The following is an 18,187-nucleotide window of genomic DNA, read 5'->3' on the forward strand; positions in this document are numbered from 1 at the left end:
GAGATTACAGGTGTGAGGCATCGCACCCAGCCTTGCTCAGACTTTTAAGAGTAGTGTGGCTAGTTTTGAACTCTGAGGTGAAGAATTGGAGGCAGTCCAGAGGAGAGCAATACAATAATTAAAGGGTTGGGATACAGGCCATACTAAGAAAAGATAAAAGGAGCTGGGGTTATTTGACCTAGAGAATAAAAGGCTGAGGAGGTTAATGACAAGATTTATGACCACATAAGAACACTGCTGTGATGGTGAGTGGCTAGGACACTGAGGACAAAGCAAAGAGGAAAAGGCCTACAGAGTGTCCGGATTGGCAGAGATGGCCACAGGCCTCTGCAGGGAGGAGGAAGGTGTATAGAGGGAGGCCAGCTCTTCTTAGGAGAGGGGAGGTGTAATTTGGTTCACATGTAAACTCTGATAACCTCAAATTTCCTGTGGTCACCTCCAAAATATATGTAAATTATTTGTAGTACCTAAAAGAAACCTTGCAAGTTCTAAAATTCCCAGTAACATTAGGAAGTATGTGGACTGTGGGATTTTGGGTGTTGAAGTCTGTTGTGTAAAGCTATAAACAAACTGTACCTGACTCTTTGAAAACAAACAAAAACACATGAACACAGACGACACCCAAGGACCATTCAATGGAAAAGTGCAGTCATCATCACTGATTTTCAAGCTTTGGAATAAATCAAGGGGAGGGTTTTTTGTTTTTTTCAGCTAGTTATATTGGGAAGGAAAAAATTGTTTTGATGGTTTCAGTCTACTATTGCTTTGTCAAACACAACAGTTTGCCTCACTGTTTATAAAATGGTGGTACTAGGTGGTTTCCATCTTGGAAAACAATATTTTCCAAGCAACAGGGGTAGATCATTCATAGTTTGTGCTTAAATGTAAGTGTGGTAGATCTTGTGTGTTCTAAAAAACAAATTGAGATTTAGTCTACTAGCCCAGAAAATTAATTAAGTTACTTTTGAGGATGAAGGAGAAAGAAAGGAGGCTGGAAGTTGCTACCTCACTCAGCAGGAGAGAGAAGGTGAAAAGTCTCATTGCTAGTAACTTACTGAGCAGGGAACTAGGCCCCATGGGTACAGATATCTGGGGAGGGGATGAATTGTTGTTAAACCAAACTAAATGTATCTAAGCTAAGCACCAAGCCCCAGGAGCACTGGCTTTGTTTCAAGGAAGTACTTATTAAAGACACTACAGGAGCTTCTCAAAGCTGAATGTACTGTAGCTGGATCAGTAATGGGAAAACACAGAAGTAGAATGAAGTCAAACCTTGGAAAGATGCTAGTTAAGGGACCTGGTTCTTCAAGAGACTTTTTGTGAGCGTTTCAGTTTCCAAATTAATATCCTTTCATCATTTACTATAGAGTGACTTGTGTTATTAAATTGACCAAGGACTCAAAGAGCTCCTCCTCACTCTTGATAATTCTATTACTGTTAATAGTCACCATGAATTGACTCCTTAAAGTTTGTTCAGGTCACTGCTCATAAAGGAGAGATTCATCTTGCAAGTCTGGTCTCACTTCCCTTCAATCTGATAGACACCTGAGTGAGCTAATGATAAAAATGATGGGGGTTGGATAGGGTCTTAATGAATGGATAGATGAGGATGAGGATCACAACTGCGGAACCAAAGAGACATCACTCTAATGCTCTCTTGTAATGCTTTGCTATAAGCACATTTTATATTTTTGTCATGAAAAATCCTTGTTGTACAAAGATGCTCTGAAAATGTAAGCAAAGTCTACAACAATGAGATTATCAACCCATAAATTCTACTAACAGATTTTACCATAAAATAGCCCTACAAAAAGGCAAAACAAGAACCATAGTATCCATCACTGAAATTACATCATCTAGTGACAAAGAAAATACAACGGTACCACGATTGCAACTTCACGCAGTAATGTGACCAGATCCCAGTACTATAAAATAATAGTAAGTAGCCAACAGAAGATTCAGGATTTAGGAAAGTCACAGAACTTTAAAATATGCTCTTCAATTTACCGGCAGTCTGAAGAGTACAAATAACTTTGTTTTCCTCACCATGTTATCCAAAATGTTCTGAAAACTAGCTTCTGTGTTTTCATTAAGTTAATATTACTGGTATTTACCTATGGTGATCTTGAATTATTCCAATCAATCAGCAAGAGGAAGAAAGGTATCTATACAAACCTACATATGGTCCACCGGGTTTGATAACTTTTGTGCTTCGGTTGCGGGATTCCTCCTCTGCCTGGGTCATTCTTTCTCGTGTCATCTGATACGAGTCGTTTGTTGCACACACTGTAATTTTATCTTGTATAAATCCCAGGCAATTGAGCTGGGAGGCTCCAGAGCTGTCAAGTAAGTCAGTGGCTTTGTTAGACATGACCTTCGTTTTGTACAATAAAGACAAACAAGAATTATATAATCCTAAAATCAGCAGCCCAAATAAGTTTGCAATCCTAAAATAACTAATATTAATTTTTAAATGCAAATGTTATTTAAAATACCTAAGATCCTCCTCTTCACATCACTTTTTTTCATATTCTTTATATAATGGATGAAGTGAGCTCTCAGAGACCAAATCCATAAAATTTTGAAAAAGAAAAAAAATCAGTTTTTGGAGCAAGACCAGAGTTCCGATGGACATTGTAGTTCTATACTGTTAACTATTTTAAAGAATTATCTAACACTGATATGAGGAAAGTTAAAAAGTTTACTTTTAGTAAAGCCACAATATACGTGCTTTGGACTGATTAGTTGAAATGGACTCACCACACAGTCTTTATTTTAAATAGGGTATTTTAAGGCTAAAATACTGACAAACATTAAAGCTTACTTTAATATTATTAGTTCAAAAAGTTCCTAAAAATTTGCAGAATTTGCATTTACTTTGTTAAATCTCTATAGCAAATGTTGAAGAAAACACAGGGCAAATGATTTTTATAGTAATTCTTTTTTTTCAGTCGGGGCACGGTGGCTCACGCCTGTAATCCCAACACTTTGGGAGGCCAAGGCAGGTGGATTGCTTGAGTTCAGGAGTTTGAGACCAGCCTGGGCAACATGGAGAAACCCTATCTCTACAAAAACTAGCTGGGCATGGTAGCGTGTCCCTGAAGTTCCAGCTATTCAGGAGACTGAAGTGGGAGAGTCTCTTGACCCCAGGAGGTGAAGGCTGCAGTGAGCTGAGATGGCGCCACTGCACTCCAGCCTGGGCAACAGAATAAGACCCCATCTCAAAAAAAAGAAAAAAAAAGAAAAAACTTTTATTGAAATAATCATGAATATTAACATGGACCTAGAAGATGGCTCTGTTTCAAAATAACATGCTAATATTAGGGGGATCATAGTCACAGTCATAACTGGTATTTTATAAAGAAATTGCTATGGCCTGAAAACAAACTGGAATATAAAACTAATGAAAGTGACACTACAGCTCTGATCATCTATTTCCAAACTTAATTATAAGTAACTGTGTTATAATACAAAGAAATAAGGGTTGATAATTTTTTTTTTTTTTTTGAGACAGTCTCACTCTGTTGCCAGGCTGGAGTGCAGTGGTGCAATCTCGGCTCACTGCAACCTCTGCCTCCCGGGTTTAAGTGATTCTCCTGCCTCAGCCTCCCAAGTAGCTGGGACTACAGGCGCATGCCACCATGCCCAGCAAATTTTTGTTTTTTTAGTAGAGATGGGGTTTCACCATGTTGGCCAGGATGGTCTTGATCTCTTGACCTCGTGAACACTCGCCTTGGTCTACCAAAGTGCTGGTATTACAGGCATGAGCCACTGCACCTGGCTGATAAAATCTTTATAAATTGCTAATAACTGTCTTTACAAATGGTATTTAAAAAAAAAACAAACCAGTTAATTCATCTCATAAATATTCATTGGGCAGGGACTGCATGCCTAGCAATGTGTGAGGCATAGAGGCTGTGACAGGAACTAACAGTTGTGGTCCCTCCTTCAAGGGTGACAAGGATGGGCAAACTGGAAATCACAACACAGTGTGACAAATTCCAGGGAGCAGAGAACTCCCAGAAAGGTAATCTCACCTGGACTTCACAGAGAAAGTGATGCCTGAGGTGATCTAGAAAGATGACTGGTAAGGGGGAAGAAGAATGAAAATGTTCCGGGAGGACAACTAATCTGTGCAGGCCTAGGAAGAGCAGAAAGAAGGTTTTCAAATTGTCCAAAGGACACTGGGAAGGACAATTAGAGCTGAGGCTGAAGAGGGAATGAGAAATATATCACAAAGGGCTCTGAGGGTCATGTGTTACAGGTTTTGGACCTTATTCAAAGGATAACGAGAGGCTGAAATCAGGGGAGAGAACATAACTCATCTGTATTGCAGAAAGCTCAATCTGGATGGAGGATAGATTGAGAGGAAGGGGGACACCAGAAGGAAAGCAGAGAGGCTAGTTGGAATGCTACTGAAGGATTACAGGCAAGAAGTGATGGTGTGAACCAGAATAGGGCAGTGAGAATGTATAGTAGTACACAGCTTCTAGAGATAGTGAGGAGGTGGAAGTGACAAAAGTTGGTCAGTAGTTAGCCATGGTCAGAGACAGGTGGGGGAAAAAAGTTAAAGATCATGCCCAGGTTACTAAGTATATGGAAGCTGCTATGTACTGAAACACTGAACACAAGATGATGGACAGGTTGGGAGATAGGCCTGGGACAAAGAAATTAAGTTCAGTGTTGGAGATGGAGACTTTGAAGGAATGAGGAGAGAAGGGGTCTCAGGAGGGAAGCAACTGTGAAGAACACTAGTTTTAAGCAAAACGAAGAAAAGAAGACCACATGAGACTGAAAAGTCACAGCTATAGAGGTAGGAAGGAAACTAGAAGAGTACTATGTAATGTAAGCCACTGGAACAGACGCTTTAAGCAGGAGAGAGTGGTCAACAGTGTGCAACACTGGCATCAAGTCCAGAATAATAAGGAACCAATAACGCATCCACTGGATTTTGGGGGCAGGGAGGTCACAGCTCCCTTGGGGAAGCAGTTTCAGTGGAATGGTGGGCACTGAAGCCAGACTTTGGGTTAAGAAGTGAATGTAAGAGAGGTTGTTTTTGTTTTTTTATTTTCTTTTTCAATAAGATAGATTTGAGCATGTTTGCATGCCAAAGAGGGGAAAAAAACCACTGAGAGAGGAATGCTGAGAGAGGAGAAGGTCATCCTCAGAGGAAGTGGGAGAGAGCAGGGAGAGTGGGAGAAAATGACTGCAATAGAGTGAAGGTCTGGTGGCAGAAAGTTTGTATTTCAACATCTCTTCCTATTATTTACTAAGTAATTTACATAGTGAGAATAAGCTGAAGATACTGCCACTCATGCAAAGTCAGAAAACAGATCTTTATGCAAAACAAATGGAGCTAAACCCTGTAGGCAAGAAGGTACTCTCTAGAATTATTCACTCATCCCTTTTGAACCGAGTTACCCTGAAAGTTTAAATGTTTTAGACAAATGTATATAAATGTTCCCCTAGTCTTTCTCTAGCCTAGCTCACCGTTTCCTTCGCTTAAGTGTGAATTATTATATACTATAGGTCCCAGACTACATATTTTTCACTAAGCCTGAAAATGGGTAGATTTAAGGAATTTTTGAAAGGCAATTTTGACTGTGAGATTGATTTCATTTTACATATGAGAAAAGTGAGAATCAAGGAAGTTTAAAAATATAGATAAGAAGACTAATTTGTATTTGTTGAACATTTATTTACTGAGCATCTGTTTTTACCCTTTTATCTCCAGGTTGAGTCAATAAGCATGTATTTTGAGCTCAGTCAGCAGTGTGAAACTAGAAAAAGGGTGTAAGAAAGCCTCTGACCTTGAAAAGCATGTGCTGTGGTCACAGAGAAAAGATCCATAAGGAAAATGGAAATCAAATTGAATGGAAAAGGTGGAGCCAGATTATGGACAGGTCAGCCTGCCAGGCTGCGAAGTGAAAACCTAAGAACAAAAGCCAGTGCTTTTGTTTTCCTAGTGGCAGACTTCAATTTATACCCTTATCACTCATTTTATAAAGCACCTTGGATTAAACAGAGGGGATACATTTGCCCCAATATTCTCACAATAAGTGTTTCTATTCTCTTATTGCATCATATATAGTTTTTTAAGTAACCTTAAATCCTTTTCCAAACAAGGAAGGTAGAAATAACCACACAGGGTATTTATAATATAACAGTAAAGCCATATTACTTACGATGATATGAATGGTTTTGAAGAGAGAATTAAGCTCCTTAATAAAATTCCTAAGTGGACACTGTTCAATTTGTTATCAAAATGTGCTCACTATAATAAAACAACAATCTAGAGACAAGCACCACAATTAAAAATTAGTGTACCATGTAGTGTATAAACAATACTGGGGTGGGAGTTAGAAGAACTCAGTTCTCATTTTGCCTAGCCAGCTATGTAACTCTGGATTAGTTACCTGTGAAATGAAGGGATTGACTCACATAATCACTAAGGACCCTTATACTTGGTGATTCTATAATCATAGTGCTGATCAATAGAACATTTTGCAAGAGTGAAAATGTTATATAACTGTGCTGTCCACTATGATAGCCACATGTAGCTACTGAGACCATAAAATGTGGTTAGTCTGAATGTGTAATGACATTTTAAATTTTCTTTAATTTTTTATCAGGTGAAATGTAAATAGCCAATGTGGCCAGTGGCCACCACAGTGGACAGCACAGAAAAGTCTATATAATCTACAATACAGCAATTTATGCCAAAACCTTTAAGTCTGAAGGTGGGTAATTTTCAGAAAGCAAATTGAATATATACTTGGGGAAAATGACAGATTAACAAAAAGTTACTTAGTCACCTTAAATGGGAGGATAAATGTAAAACTCTGTCAGTGTCTTATTTTGTATCTCTGCCTCCTGTACCTGCTGGAAACATAACTTTCCTTCTTCTTTTCCTCCACATTAAGCAAGTACTTCCACAGTTTCAAGTACTGCACAGATAAATCGCAGAGATATGCTAGCCTAGGATACTTGGGGCTAATGTCAAAGCCTTACATGATGAGGAAATAAGAGAGACCCTAACCTCCCTTGTCTTATATCCAGGGGCAGAACAAACTCCTTCTGCTCAAGGGCCTTTTTAATCAGAAACAACCAAAGCAATGAAGAGTGAAACAAGTGGCTTATTGTTTACAGAGGATCTAAGTAGATAAGCGTTCCATGGTACCCTAGGGTGTGTACATTCTTCTCTTCCTTCCTCCTTTTTTTTTTTTTTTTTTTTTTTAAGAAGAAGAGACTGCTTTACTGGGTTAATTTCTAGTTTCCATGCAGCTGTAGAATAAAGATGTTTAAAAATCTACCTTCTACCTTAGAACATGGCTTGAACAGGGAAGAAGGAAGAGAAGCATGCAAGATGGATATTTTTAACTTCTTTACTCTGGAGTGTGAGCCTCAAATATGCTATAAGATTCTTGCTTAAATTCAATGAATTAAATGTTTCTTAAAAAATCCTCAAATTGCCTTTAGTTTTTAAAAACTGCATTTTTCATAGGTAAAAAATATCTTCTATACCTTAAAAGCCCCATTAGACCAAAAATCTTTGAACTGTTGTGATTATATCCCCATTACAAATGAAATTTCTATTATACAGTAGGTGCTTAATATTTTTCAGATAAATAAATGAGCTCTGTAATTCAATTTAATACACATTTATGGATGACTATTATGTACTTTATTGTTTAATTTTCTAAAACCATCTTAAATAAAAAATTTTTCCCCTTTGGTGTACCTTGAAAAGTACCTACCTGGAGAATGTTTGCTGGATGCAGTCAAAGCTGCCCTGAGGGTTGTCTTTGCCCACATTTGACAAATAGAAGTTAAAGTTATGAACTTCATTGAGGGGATCATTTTTGGGAATTTTGACAAGCTAAAATGGGGGGAAAAGAGAGAAATGCCTCAAATTATAAATTTGCCATAGAAAAGTCTTAAGACTGACTTACTGGTTTTTCTAGTGAAAATATTTTAGACCGAAGCCCTTTTGAAATATACATCCTCACGGCATTTAAATGACCAAACAATTCAAGGAATCTGGCAAACGTGCCTATAACTCACCAGATTCTTATTTCCATTTTCTACCTTTAAGTGTCAGTAATCACTTCTGCTCAATAGTTTCTGTTAGTTTATAAGAGGAACCCTTTTCATTTAAAAGTAGCAAATGGTTACAGTTCCTATGAAAGAGTTATTAGTGAATTTGTAAAAAGCTCTTCCTCTTTTGAGCTATACAAGTTTTGTCTGGCTTACATGACCCCCTTCTAAATAGCTTATATATATAGAAGCAGTCTCTGAGATAGAGTCCATATCCGAATCTTTGGCTCCTTTAAGAAAAAAACACATTTCATTTTAATTCCTGCTTCTTGGAGTAGTATTTTTGAACAAGAGTAACAGCATAAGGTTAATGCCATAATTATATTCACAGGTAAAAACTGCTGCCCTAAGATTCCATTATACATCCTCATGTTTACAGAAACAGGGTCTGCAGCCTACAGAGATGATTCTGTAGGTCACTCCCAGGCTGAGCCCCAGGCAACACTGTGGAAGAGGCAGATGTATTTTCTTTTTTGTTGTTTTTTAATTTTTAATTTTTATTTATTTATTTATTTTTGAGATAGAGTCTCGCTCTGTTGCCCAGATTGGACTGCAGTGGCATGATCTTGGCTCACTGCAACCTCCTCCTCCTGGGGTTCAAGCAATTCACTGCAACCTCTGCCTCCTGGGTTCAAGCAATTCTCTGCCTCAGCCTCCTGAGTAGCTGGTATTACAGATGCCTGCCACCATGCTCGGCTAATTTTTTTCTATTTTTAGTAGAGACGGGGTTTCACCACAGGCAGATGTATTTTCTACATTCTTGTTCAAGGGCTGGCTTCCCTACTAGATGGGAAGTCCCAGGAGCAAAGGGACAGAGTTGTTAAAGACCACTGAGGTCCTGCATCGGCCACATTGCCTGATACACAGTAGGGGCTCAAAAAAGGTGTGTACAATTTGGAATCTTCTGTCCTTCAACTGCTCCACTCTTCCTAGTGTCTGAAACCTTTCCTCCTTTGGGTCAGCATGCTGTTAGGTGATATTAAAAAAAAAAAAAAAGGATTAGTTGGCAAGAATGTGAAATACGACTTCAGCTCCCAAACATACAGTCTTAGTAATTTAGTGACAAGTAGGGAAGGGAAAAGTGTTTTATAATCCTCATTCTCCAAAAAATCTGTCCTTTCCATTATAAGCTGAAGACTCAGCGCTAACTTGCTGCTTAGTGTGTATGCACACACACTGATGAATGTGCACAGGCATATATGATTCCTGCCCTTGCTCTGCCCTGCAAGACAACCTGCAACCTCTGACTTGCTCAATCTAAAAGTCTCCCAAACCTTGACCTACAGGAAAGAAGTGCAGCCACCAACTCCTGCCCTCCCTTCCTCCCAACCCTGGAAAAAAGGTAAAAAGAAAGAAAGGTAAGAAGGGAGACAATTTGTAGTATCTGGTACATAGTAGCCATATAATATTTGTTGAAGGAATAAATGAACAAGAAGAAATAAGTCAAAGAAAAATGTTTTTTTCAAAGGAGATTGAGACAACTTGTGTAGAGCTTTAAAAGGTCAAATTTCACCAAAGATACTATAGATAGGTAATACTCCATAGAGCCTCCATCATCCATGAATTTAAACTATCTTTGACTCCCTATTTTAAATAAGAGCCAACTCCTGGCACAAGTTTCTGTGTTTTTACCTATTTTATAAATATCTTTTGAGGGCAATAACGTTACTCTTTAATTCCCAAAAGCTTCCCCGGTTCTAAAGTGCTGTAACTTTGTGAACAAGTCTTAATTTACTCTGTAGGTAGGTACTTATCAGGCTGTCTTATTGGGTGTGCACACTCAGCACCTAGTTGGCATACATATATTGGCAACTTCTTAATCCTATAGCAGTAGAGGTAAGCAGGAGCCAAAGGAATGCTTGCGTCAGGCGCAAGAGAACATAAGTCTACCTGTATACTGGTAGAACAGTATTCACTAATGCCTGCTTTTGTTTTTCTGGGAAGAGCAGGGTTCTGCTGACAGAGAAGGGATATGTCTAGATAGGTAAGAAAGGTGTGGACACCTGAATGAAATCCCCTCCCTAGGCATGACTCATTTAACTTCCATCTTTTCCTCTACCCCTTCATCTAGATCTGTATAACCTGGTTGGAGAAATTTTTAAAGTGGTTTCTAACCATATGGTTTTAAAAACCATAAAGAGGTTTCATCTCCATATGATATTTCATCTTCCTATGAGGCTCCAGCTTCCGTTTAGACCTAAAGTTTACCCTACTGCATAGCTCAGGTTTGGGAATATAGTAGTACTTCCATACCTATCAGAGAACGGAAGACCATCCCATCTGGGAGACTCTAAATTGCATCTTTTTTTTTTTTTTGAGACATAATCTCTCTCTGTTGCCCAGGCTGGAGTGCAGTGGCACCATCTCGGCTCACTGCAAGCTCCGCCTCCCGGGTTCACACCATGCTCCTGCCTCAGCCTCCCAAGCAGCTGGGATTACAGGCGCCGGCACCACGCCCGGCTAATTTTTTGTATTTTTAGTAGAGACAGAGTTTCACTGTGTTAGCCAGGATGGTCTTGATCTCCTGACCTCGTGATCCGCCTGCCTCGGCCTCCCAAAGTGCTGGTATTACAGGCATAAGCCACTGCGACCGGACTAAATTGCATTTTTAAAAGGTTGAATTGTACAGTTTTTTTCGCCCTATTTTTCAAGAGTGATTAGAGTCTGTACTCAAATTCTGCAAATGGGCAGTGTTCTTTTAGTGAAAACTTTTTTTTTTTTTTAATTTATTTATTATTATTATACTTTAAGTTGTAGGGTACATGTGCATAACGTGCAGGTTTGTTACATATGTATACTTGTGCCATGTTGGTGTGCTGCACCCATCAACTTGTCATTTACATCAGGTATAACTCCCAATGCAATCCCTCCCCCCTCCCCCCTCCCCATGACAGGCCCCTGTGTGTGATGTTCCCCTTCCTGAGTCCAAGTGATCTCATTGTTCAGTTCCCACCTATGAGTGAGAACATGCGGTGTTTGGTTTTCTGTTCTTGTGATAGATTGCTAAGAATGATGGTTTCCAGCTGCATCCATGTCCCTACAAAGGATACAAACTCATCCTTTTTGATGGCTGCATAGTATTCCATGGTGTATATGTGCCACATTTTCTTAATCCAATCTGTCACTGATGGACATTTGGGTTGATTCCAAGTCTTTGCTATTGTGAATAGTGCTGCAATAAACATACGAGTGCATGTGTCTTTATAGCAGCATAATTTATAATCCTTTGGGTATATACCCAGTAATGGGATGGCTGGGTCATATGGTACATCTAGTTCTAGATCCTTGAGGAATCGCCATACTGTTTTCCATAATGGTTGAACTAGTTTACAATCCCACCAACAGTGTAAAAGTGTTCCTATTTCTCCACATCCTCTCCAGCACCTGTTGTTTCCTGACTTTTTAATGATCGTGTCTAAAACACCAAAAGCAACGGCAGCAAAAGCCAAAATTGACAAATGGGATCTCATAAACTAAAGAGCTTCTGCACAGCAAAAGAAACTACCATCAGAGTGAACAGGCAACCTACAGAATGGGAGAAAATTTTTGCAATCTACTCATCTGACAAAGGGCTAATATCCAGAACCTACAAAGAACTCAAACAAATTTACAAGAAAAAAACAAACAACTCCATCAAAAAGTGGGCAAAGGATATGAACAGACATTTCTCAAAAGAAGACATGCATACAGCCAACAGACACATGAAAAAATGCTCATCATCACTGGCCATCAGAGAAATGCAAATCAAAACCACAATGAGATACCATCTCACACCAGTTAGAATGGCGATCATTAGAAAACTTAATGGCTGGAGTCCTTTAGTTCGAATGTCCACTAAACAGAGTGTTACAGAAAGCTCTTAACAAACCTTTGGGTTACTTAAATGTAGCTTTTTCCTGTCTCATCCTCCAAACCATCTGATCTTAACTTCTTAAGTAACATTTATGCTTTTTAAGGTAAAATAATTATCTTTCTATGCATTTTTTTCTCTTAAACCATTATAGTCTGGCCTGATGGTAGACACAGAAGACTTTCATATTTTTGTTTTTTAAAAGTCTCTTCAGTAGGAAAAAAGCTACAGATTTAAAAAATATGATCATGACCAGAATAGAATCAGCTTAAAAAGAAACAAAGTTTTTAAAAAATCATAATCCATGCTATGTACTCACCAAAGTGTTTTGAAACTTGTGTTACACATAGATATTAGAACAGTGGTTCTTAACAAGGGGCAATTTTGTCCCCCAGAGGACATCTGGTCTGGGAGGGTGCTACAGGCATGCAGTGGGAGGCCAGAGATACTGCCAAACACCCTGCACTGCACAGGACATTCCCTCCAATTACGCAGTACAAAATATCAATACGGCCAAGGCTGAGAAATTTTGGATTATAAACAGAAATAGGTCATCCCCTTAGAAAAGAAGTCACAGGCTGGGTGTGGTGACTCACACTTGTTATCCCAGCACTTTGGGAGGCTGAGGTGGGAGGATCACTTGAACCTGGGAGTTTGAGACCAGCCCAGGCAACATAGTGAGACCCTATCTCTATAAAAATAAAAATAAAGTGGAAAAAAAAGAAGTCAGAATTCTGACTTCACTGGTTTCTGAAAATCAATGAATAAGTGGAGAGAAATGGCATATATAAAGAAATATATAAATATATTTATCCCAAATATATATTTAAATAAATATATTTACCCTAAATATATTTATTTAGGGTACCCTAAAATAAATACCCATTTTATTTCAAATGAAAGGATCTATTTTAACTTATTTTAAATACTTATTCTAGTTTTATAATTTCCATTCAGGAGGAACTGAAAAGCAAAGATAAGCAGCACACATGGGCCATATTTAAAGAATATTTAGCTATAGAAAGAATGTGAAGATTAAGTTCCTATTGCAAATAAACTTCTGCACATTCTTCTAAGTACCACGAAGCCAGCAAATAAACAAATGGCTTAATGGGCATTATTTAAAAATACTTTTATTGTAACACCTACTCTGGTTATTTTTTTTTAAAGAAGGTCTTAAAAATATAACTTATTATGAACAAACTCAAAATAAGAAAAGACGATTTGAAGATAATGAAAGTGAATCTTGGTAGAATGACACTCTCTGAGAATTCTGTTCCCCTATTAAGTTCTAAAAGCCTCTGGCAATAACAAGTAGAAAAAAGTAGCGTAGTTTTCAGCTTAAATACAGAGTAATTTATCCACAGAGTGCTTTCAATCCCTACCATTTTTCCTTGTTCTTACCATATGCCACACACAATTAAGATTCTCAGACTGCTAAAGATCAGTAACAAACCACCCCTATCCTCGCCTCTGATAGCAGAACTTCTCAATAGTCTCTCATACCCATGTGTAACGCTATGGATATATTTGAGCAGTATGCAGACAGGGCAGGGGCAGGCATCAGGGCAAATAGTGTTCACTTTGGGACCAAAGGGTGACTCTTGATGCATGTCATGAGTTTCTTTCCAGCTGTGGAGCTGAAGTGGAGCTTAGAGGTTAGGGAATAAAGGGACATGGAGCCCAGGCCAATCAGAGTTCTACATTACCTTTTCTTGGTAGTTTCAGAGCAGCATCAATGCAGATGGTATGGTCTGAGCTAATCTGAAGCTTTTCAAGAGCAAGATGTTTTCAGGCAAATTTTACATCCTTAAAATTTCAAAACGGTTTGTAGACTTAGTGCACCTAATTTTTTGAAGATGTATTAATTAGATACAAAGTTAATTGTATCAATATCCATTTCATTCTTAAGTTAATTGTATCTTAAGAATGAAATGGGTATATAAGGTAGCACTTATGTTTATGGCTGGTAAGGCTGTGTAACAATTTGGCCAATGGACAGGAAAGCAGGAGACTTATCGGAAAGAGCAGGTAATATATGACAATCAGAGCAGGTTGGTGAGAGGGAAGCTTTAGAACTAAACTATGGCAACTTCAGAGCAGACCAGAACCTGTGGGACTGTTGAAGGCCAGAGCTAGGGTGGGTCTGAGACCTTGTCTAATCTAGAGCCACTCAGACACAGTTTCAGAGGAACCCCTGTGGATATGCATTTTTTTTAAATACTAGCCTTCAGGTTCATGAAATACGAGGAGGAGGAAGTGAAAATATACTGACTGCTACGGTAGACCTAGGGTCAGCTTTTGAGGACTGAGGTAACCACCGCAGGAAATAAGTTTTGAGGTCTGATTTTGAAACAATATTGGAAGACCGTTCCTTTGTGAGATAGAAACTTCTCCATTTTAATTTTAGTATTTTAAGCTTTTCCTACAGGTCAGTTGGGAATAACATTTTATTTAGGGACTCACGATCTTGAATTTTTAGCTAAATGCCTTAAGAATAAAATATTATTTAAAAAGTATTAAAAAGCTGTGATTCCACACAGTTTCTTGTTCAAGATGAAGAATATAAAAATATACCACCATGTCTTGGCAACTGGAAAAGCAGATTTTAATTTTCATTCCAAAAATGAGAGACTGAAAATCAAAGGCTTAGGACCACAATCCACAACCCTCCTCCCGACCTCCTGTCTGTCTTCGATAAAAGCTACAAAGAAAAAGTTTCAGGAAACTTTCAGACATTTATAATTAGCATAAACACTGTATACCAAGATGTGTAAGTCAAAACGTCTAATTACTCTGGGATACAAGCTCAGGCATGTGGCAATAGAATACTGTCTGAAAGGTCATTTCAACATCAAGTCACGGACGTCCTATTTACATAAAGATCTAGGGCAGAAGCACAATGTGCGCACTGCTGCAACTTTCTCATATGTGAATGCTAACATCTGCTGAAAAGCTGTTGGTACCTTTACTGCAGGTTTCCTGTCCTTGAGTCAAATACTTTCTACTCAGTATTGGATTGAGGTATACATTAGATTAAAAATAGAACCAGCAAGCGTTTTCTTCATTTATTTAAGTGTTTTGTTCTTCTGTGGAATTACAAATCATCCAAACTTACAGAACTCTTCTTTGACAGACACCTTTTCTGATAAGGTGATTGTAAACACTCAATGAAATACTCATGAACCAGCAGTACCATGGTTTGATATGACAATTCCTGGTGTTAAAGTAGACTCATACAGCCTAGCAGGCCAAGATCATCTATAATTTCTTTTTTATAGATTAGGGACAATAAGGCTTAGTGGTTTGTTCAAGTTAGAGCCATATTTGAACTGACAATCCCTGTACTCCAAATCCCCTTACCCTGCTCCATGGCTGTCTAATTACCTTGTAATATTAACATATTATGTTTATAGTCTTTCTCCCTCCACTAGAATGTAAGCTCTGTAAGGACAGAGGTTTTTGTCTATTGTGTTCCCTGAATATATTGTCAGCACCTCAAGTGGTGCGTAGCACAAACTAGTCACTCGATGCATATTTGTTAAATGAAAAGGTAGATTAATGTCTGAGCCAGGCCTAGAACTGAAGTGTTTGCTTTCTTTCCACCAGCATTTCCGAAGCATGCTGAAAAGTTTCCTTATGTGAAAGGGGGGTTCTTTCCTCAAATAAATTTAGGAAATGCCAAGTTAAACAAAATACCTTTCTTTGCTGTGGGTCCTTCCATACTGAATAGTTTCCCATTTTGTATGGCCTCAGAACCCACCACCTCCCCTCTAGCATCCCAGGAGGCCAGTCCATCTCTTAATTTTATCTAACATCTATTATTTGACTATATATAGACTGCATATATTAGCTTAGATATAAACTCACTGCAAACATTTAAACATTAGAATTCTCTGTTGTTCTCAAATTATTTCTAGACTCTTGATTCTGTGATTTCCTTAAAATCTAGAAATATACTTTAAGCTACAGAAATATATTTGCATGCACTATTCAGGTTCCACAGTTTAGGGACAGAATAATCTAGAATCAGAACAGAAAATAGAAACTTCAACCTGAAAGCCACATGTGCTATTTTTAAAACTAGACCTGCAGTTATGACTTTAGGCCCAAACATTATGGGTTGAGGGGGAAAAAAAAAGCCTCTCAGATCAGCCCAGATGTGCAAACCAATGCTGGAGGGTGGAGGAGTAGGGAGGGGAGGGTAGCCTTCGCTGGCAATAGAAAAAGTTTATTAGAGAAATCAGTAAGAGCTAAACATTCCTACTGACAGGGAAGGGCAGGGGGTAGAGAGGAGCCAACACATATTAGAGCCATCTGAAATTTCCATATGATAGCTATTTTACTGAGGAGAATAGTGCAAAATGCCAAATTTTTCTAGCACAAAGAGAAATATTGGCAGTTATCCCCAAAATTCAGGTCATATAGCAATTAATGTAAATAATTCAGGAAAAAATAAGTCAATTTATTTCCTTCCATTGTTCCTCTTTAGCAAGATGTATATTAAGCAAGGAAAAAGTAAAGTGAAATGCTTTCCCTGTTATTTTTCACATAGTTCCCCTGGATCCAGTATTAAAATTTCTAGTTCTGGATTAAACAGTAGAGCAGCCTAATACTGAGGTTTCCTATTTCTGTTATTTCTGTAGTATATAGTCTTAATATAAAAATAATTCCTGAGAACTGCATTCTCATCCCTAATGTATTCTTTTAAATTTATGACCATTTTGGAAAAAATATCATCGATGGCAACATTTCAAAACCAATTTTAATTACAAATACACAATAACTACGATAGAAGTAAAGTAGTAATTTTTAAAAATCAAATACACCCAATACACTCAGTTGCTATATAACTGAAATTACAAAAAACTACTTTCGGCTTTCTTAATATGGCTTCTCTATTAATGTGAAACTAGCCTTCCAATAGTGTGTCTGGTAAGATGACATGGATTAATTGATTCTTTCACTTAATTCACGTATTCCACACATATTAACTGAGTACTACTGTGCTAGGCACCGTTTAGGTTTCTATGACATAGTAGTGAATAAAACCGACAAAGATTCCCACCATTGTGGCACATAAGTATAAAGGTCCAGAACGAGATAGTGATGCTTAGGACCAGGACAGGGAGAAATGGATGGATTTGGGATGTATTTTGCAGGTATAGGCAGCAGGATTCCTAGACATATTAAATATAAGAAATGAAGGGGAGAAATCAAGGATGACCCCAGGGTATTTTGGCTGGAAGAAAGGAATTGTTTCAGTATGTGTATATGTGTGTGTACACACATATAGACATACACACACACACACACACATATATATATTTTTTACTTTGAATGTGATAATGAGCACCTTCATGTAAATGAATCCATTAACTGGTTAAGTGTACTTCTTATTTTTAAATACTGTACAACTGACCAATGTTGGTTTCGCCAGCTAAAAAGGGGCTTCAAAGGGAGTTTTGTTATGATTCATTTTTGTAGCTTCATGGTTAAAAAGTATTTAGAAGAAACCAGGTGTCTGAGTGTGTGGTGTTTGGTAGTTGGGTATTTCCAGGAAAAAAGGGGTGATGACAGTTATTGGCAGGGGAAAGATGGAAATACCAGATACTAGAGATACTGCATCAGGGAAAAGGTATACAGACTACGGAGCATGAGAGAACAGAAACTTTGTTTAGGAATGAATGCAAAGTTGAACCAAGTGCAAAGTGGTTTTGGAAGAGAAGTGAGACAGCCATCGAGAAAATCTAAATAGTTTCTTCAAAATGCAGTCATGGCTGGGCTAAGCCACAAGTTCTTCTTTGGTGGCAAAAACTAAAACCTCCAACTGGGTTCAGCAACTTATCATAAAGCTGCATTTCATTTTTGTTTTATTAACCAGTCCCTTCCAAAATTTAAATATACAAAGCTGATATGAACTAAATTATCATCTCGTTTCTGAATCTTTCCACCTCCCACATTGCCCAGTTAATAAGCCATCATTCATTTAGTGCTGAGATTACTGGCACCCTGATGAGTGAAATTTGACTCCTCTCTCTCACACTACTCCACACCCCTCAACATGCACATAATCGTAAGACTTACTGCTTTTTCCTTCTGAAATATTTCTTAAATGTATATTCTTTCCTCTGCTTTGGCTCAGTATTACCTTTTGCTTGGACAACTTGGCTTTTGGCCTCTACTTCTGAACCGTTTTCAATCCCATCATCTAATCATTCAGCTGCCATCCTCTAATCA

The 18,187-nt window shown here is 38.1% G+C and overlaps 1 protein-coding gene across 2 annotated transcripts in view; it reads right to left on the minus strand.

Annotated features, from left to right (window-relative positions):
- ELL2 (elongation factor for RNA polymerase II 2) overlaps positions 1-18,187 on the minus strand; it is a 76,298-nt gene that overhangs the window by 25,401 nt on the left and 32,710 nt on the right. The window contains exons 3-4 of one of the 2 annotated variants that reach the window (XM_001094059.5): positions 7,758-7,879; positions 2,176-2,339 (exon numbers count right to left, since the gene is read on the minus strand). In XM_001094059.5, the coding sequence (XP_001094059.2) occupies positions 2,176-2,339; positions 7,758-7,879 (286 nt within the window). The remainder of the gene's footprint in view (positions 1-2,175; positions 2,340-7,757; positions 7,880-18,187) is intronic. The other variant, XM_078005000.1, reaches the window with a different exon arrangement.

This window comes from Macaca mulatta, chromosome 6, assembly GCF_049350105.2.
Source record: "Macaca mulatta isolate MMU2019108-1 chromosome 6, T2T-MMU8v2.0, whole genome shotgun sequence".
Taxonomy (NCBI): Eukaryota; Metazoa; Chordata; class Mammalia; order Primates; family Cercopithecidae; genus Macaca; species Macaca mulatta.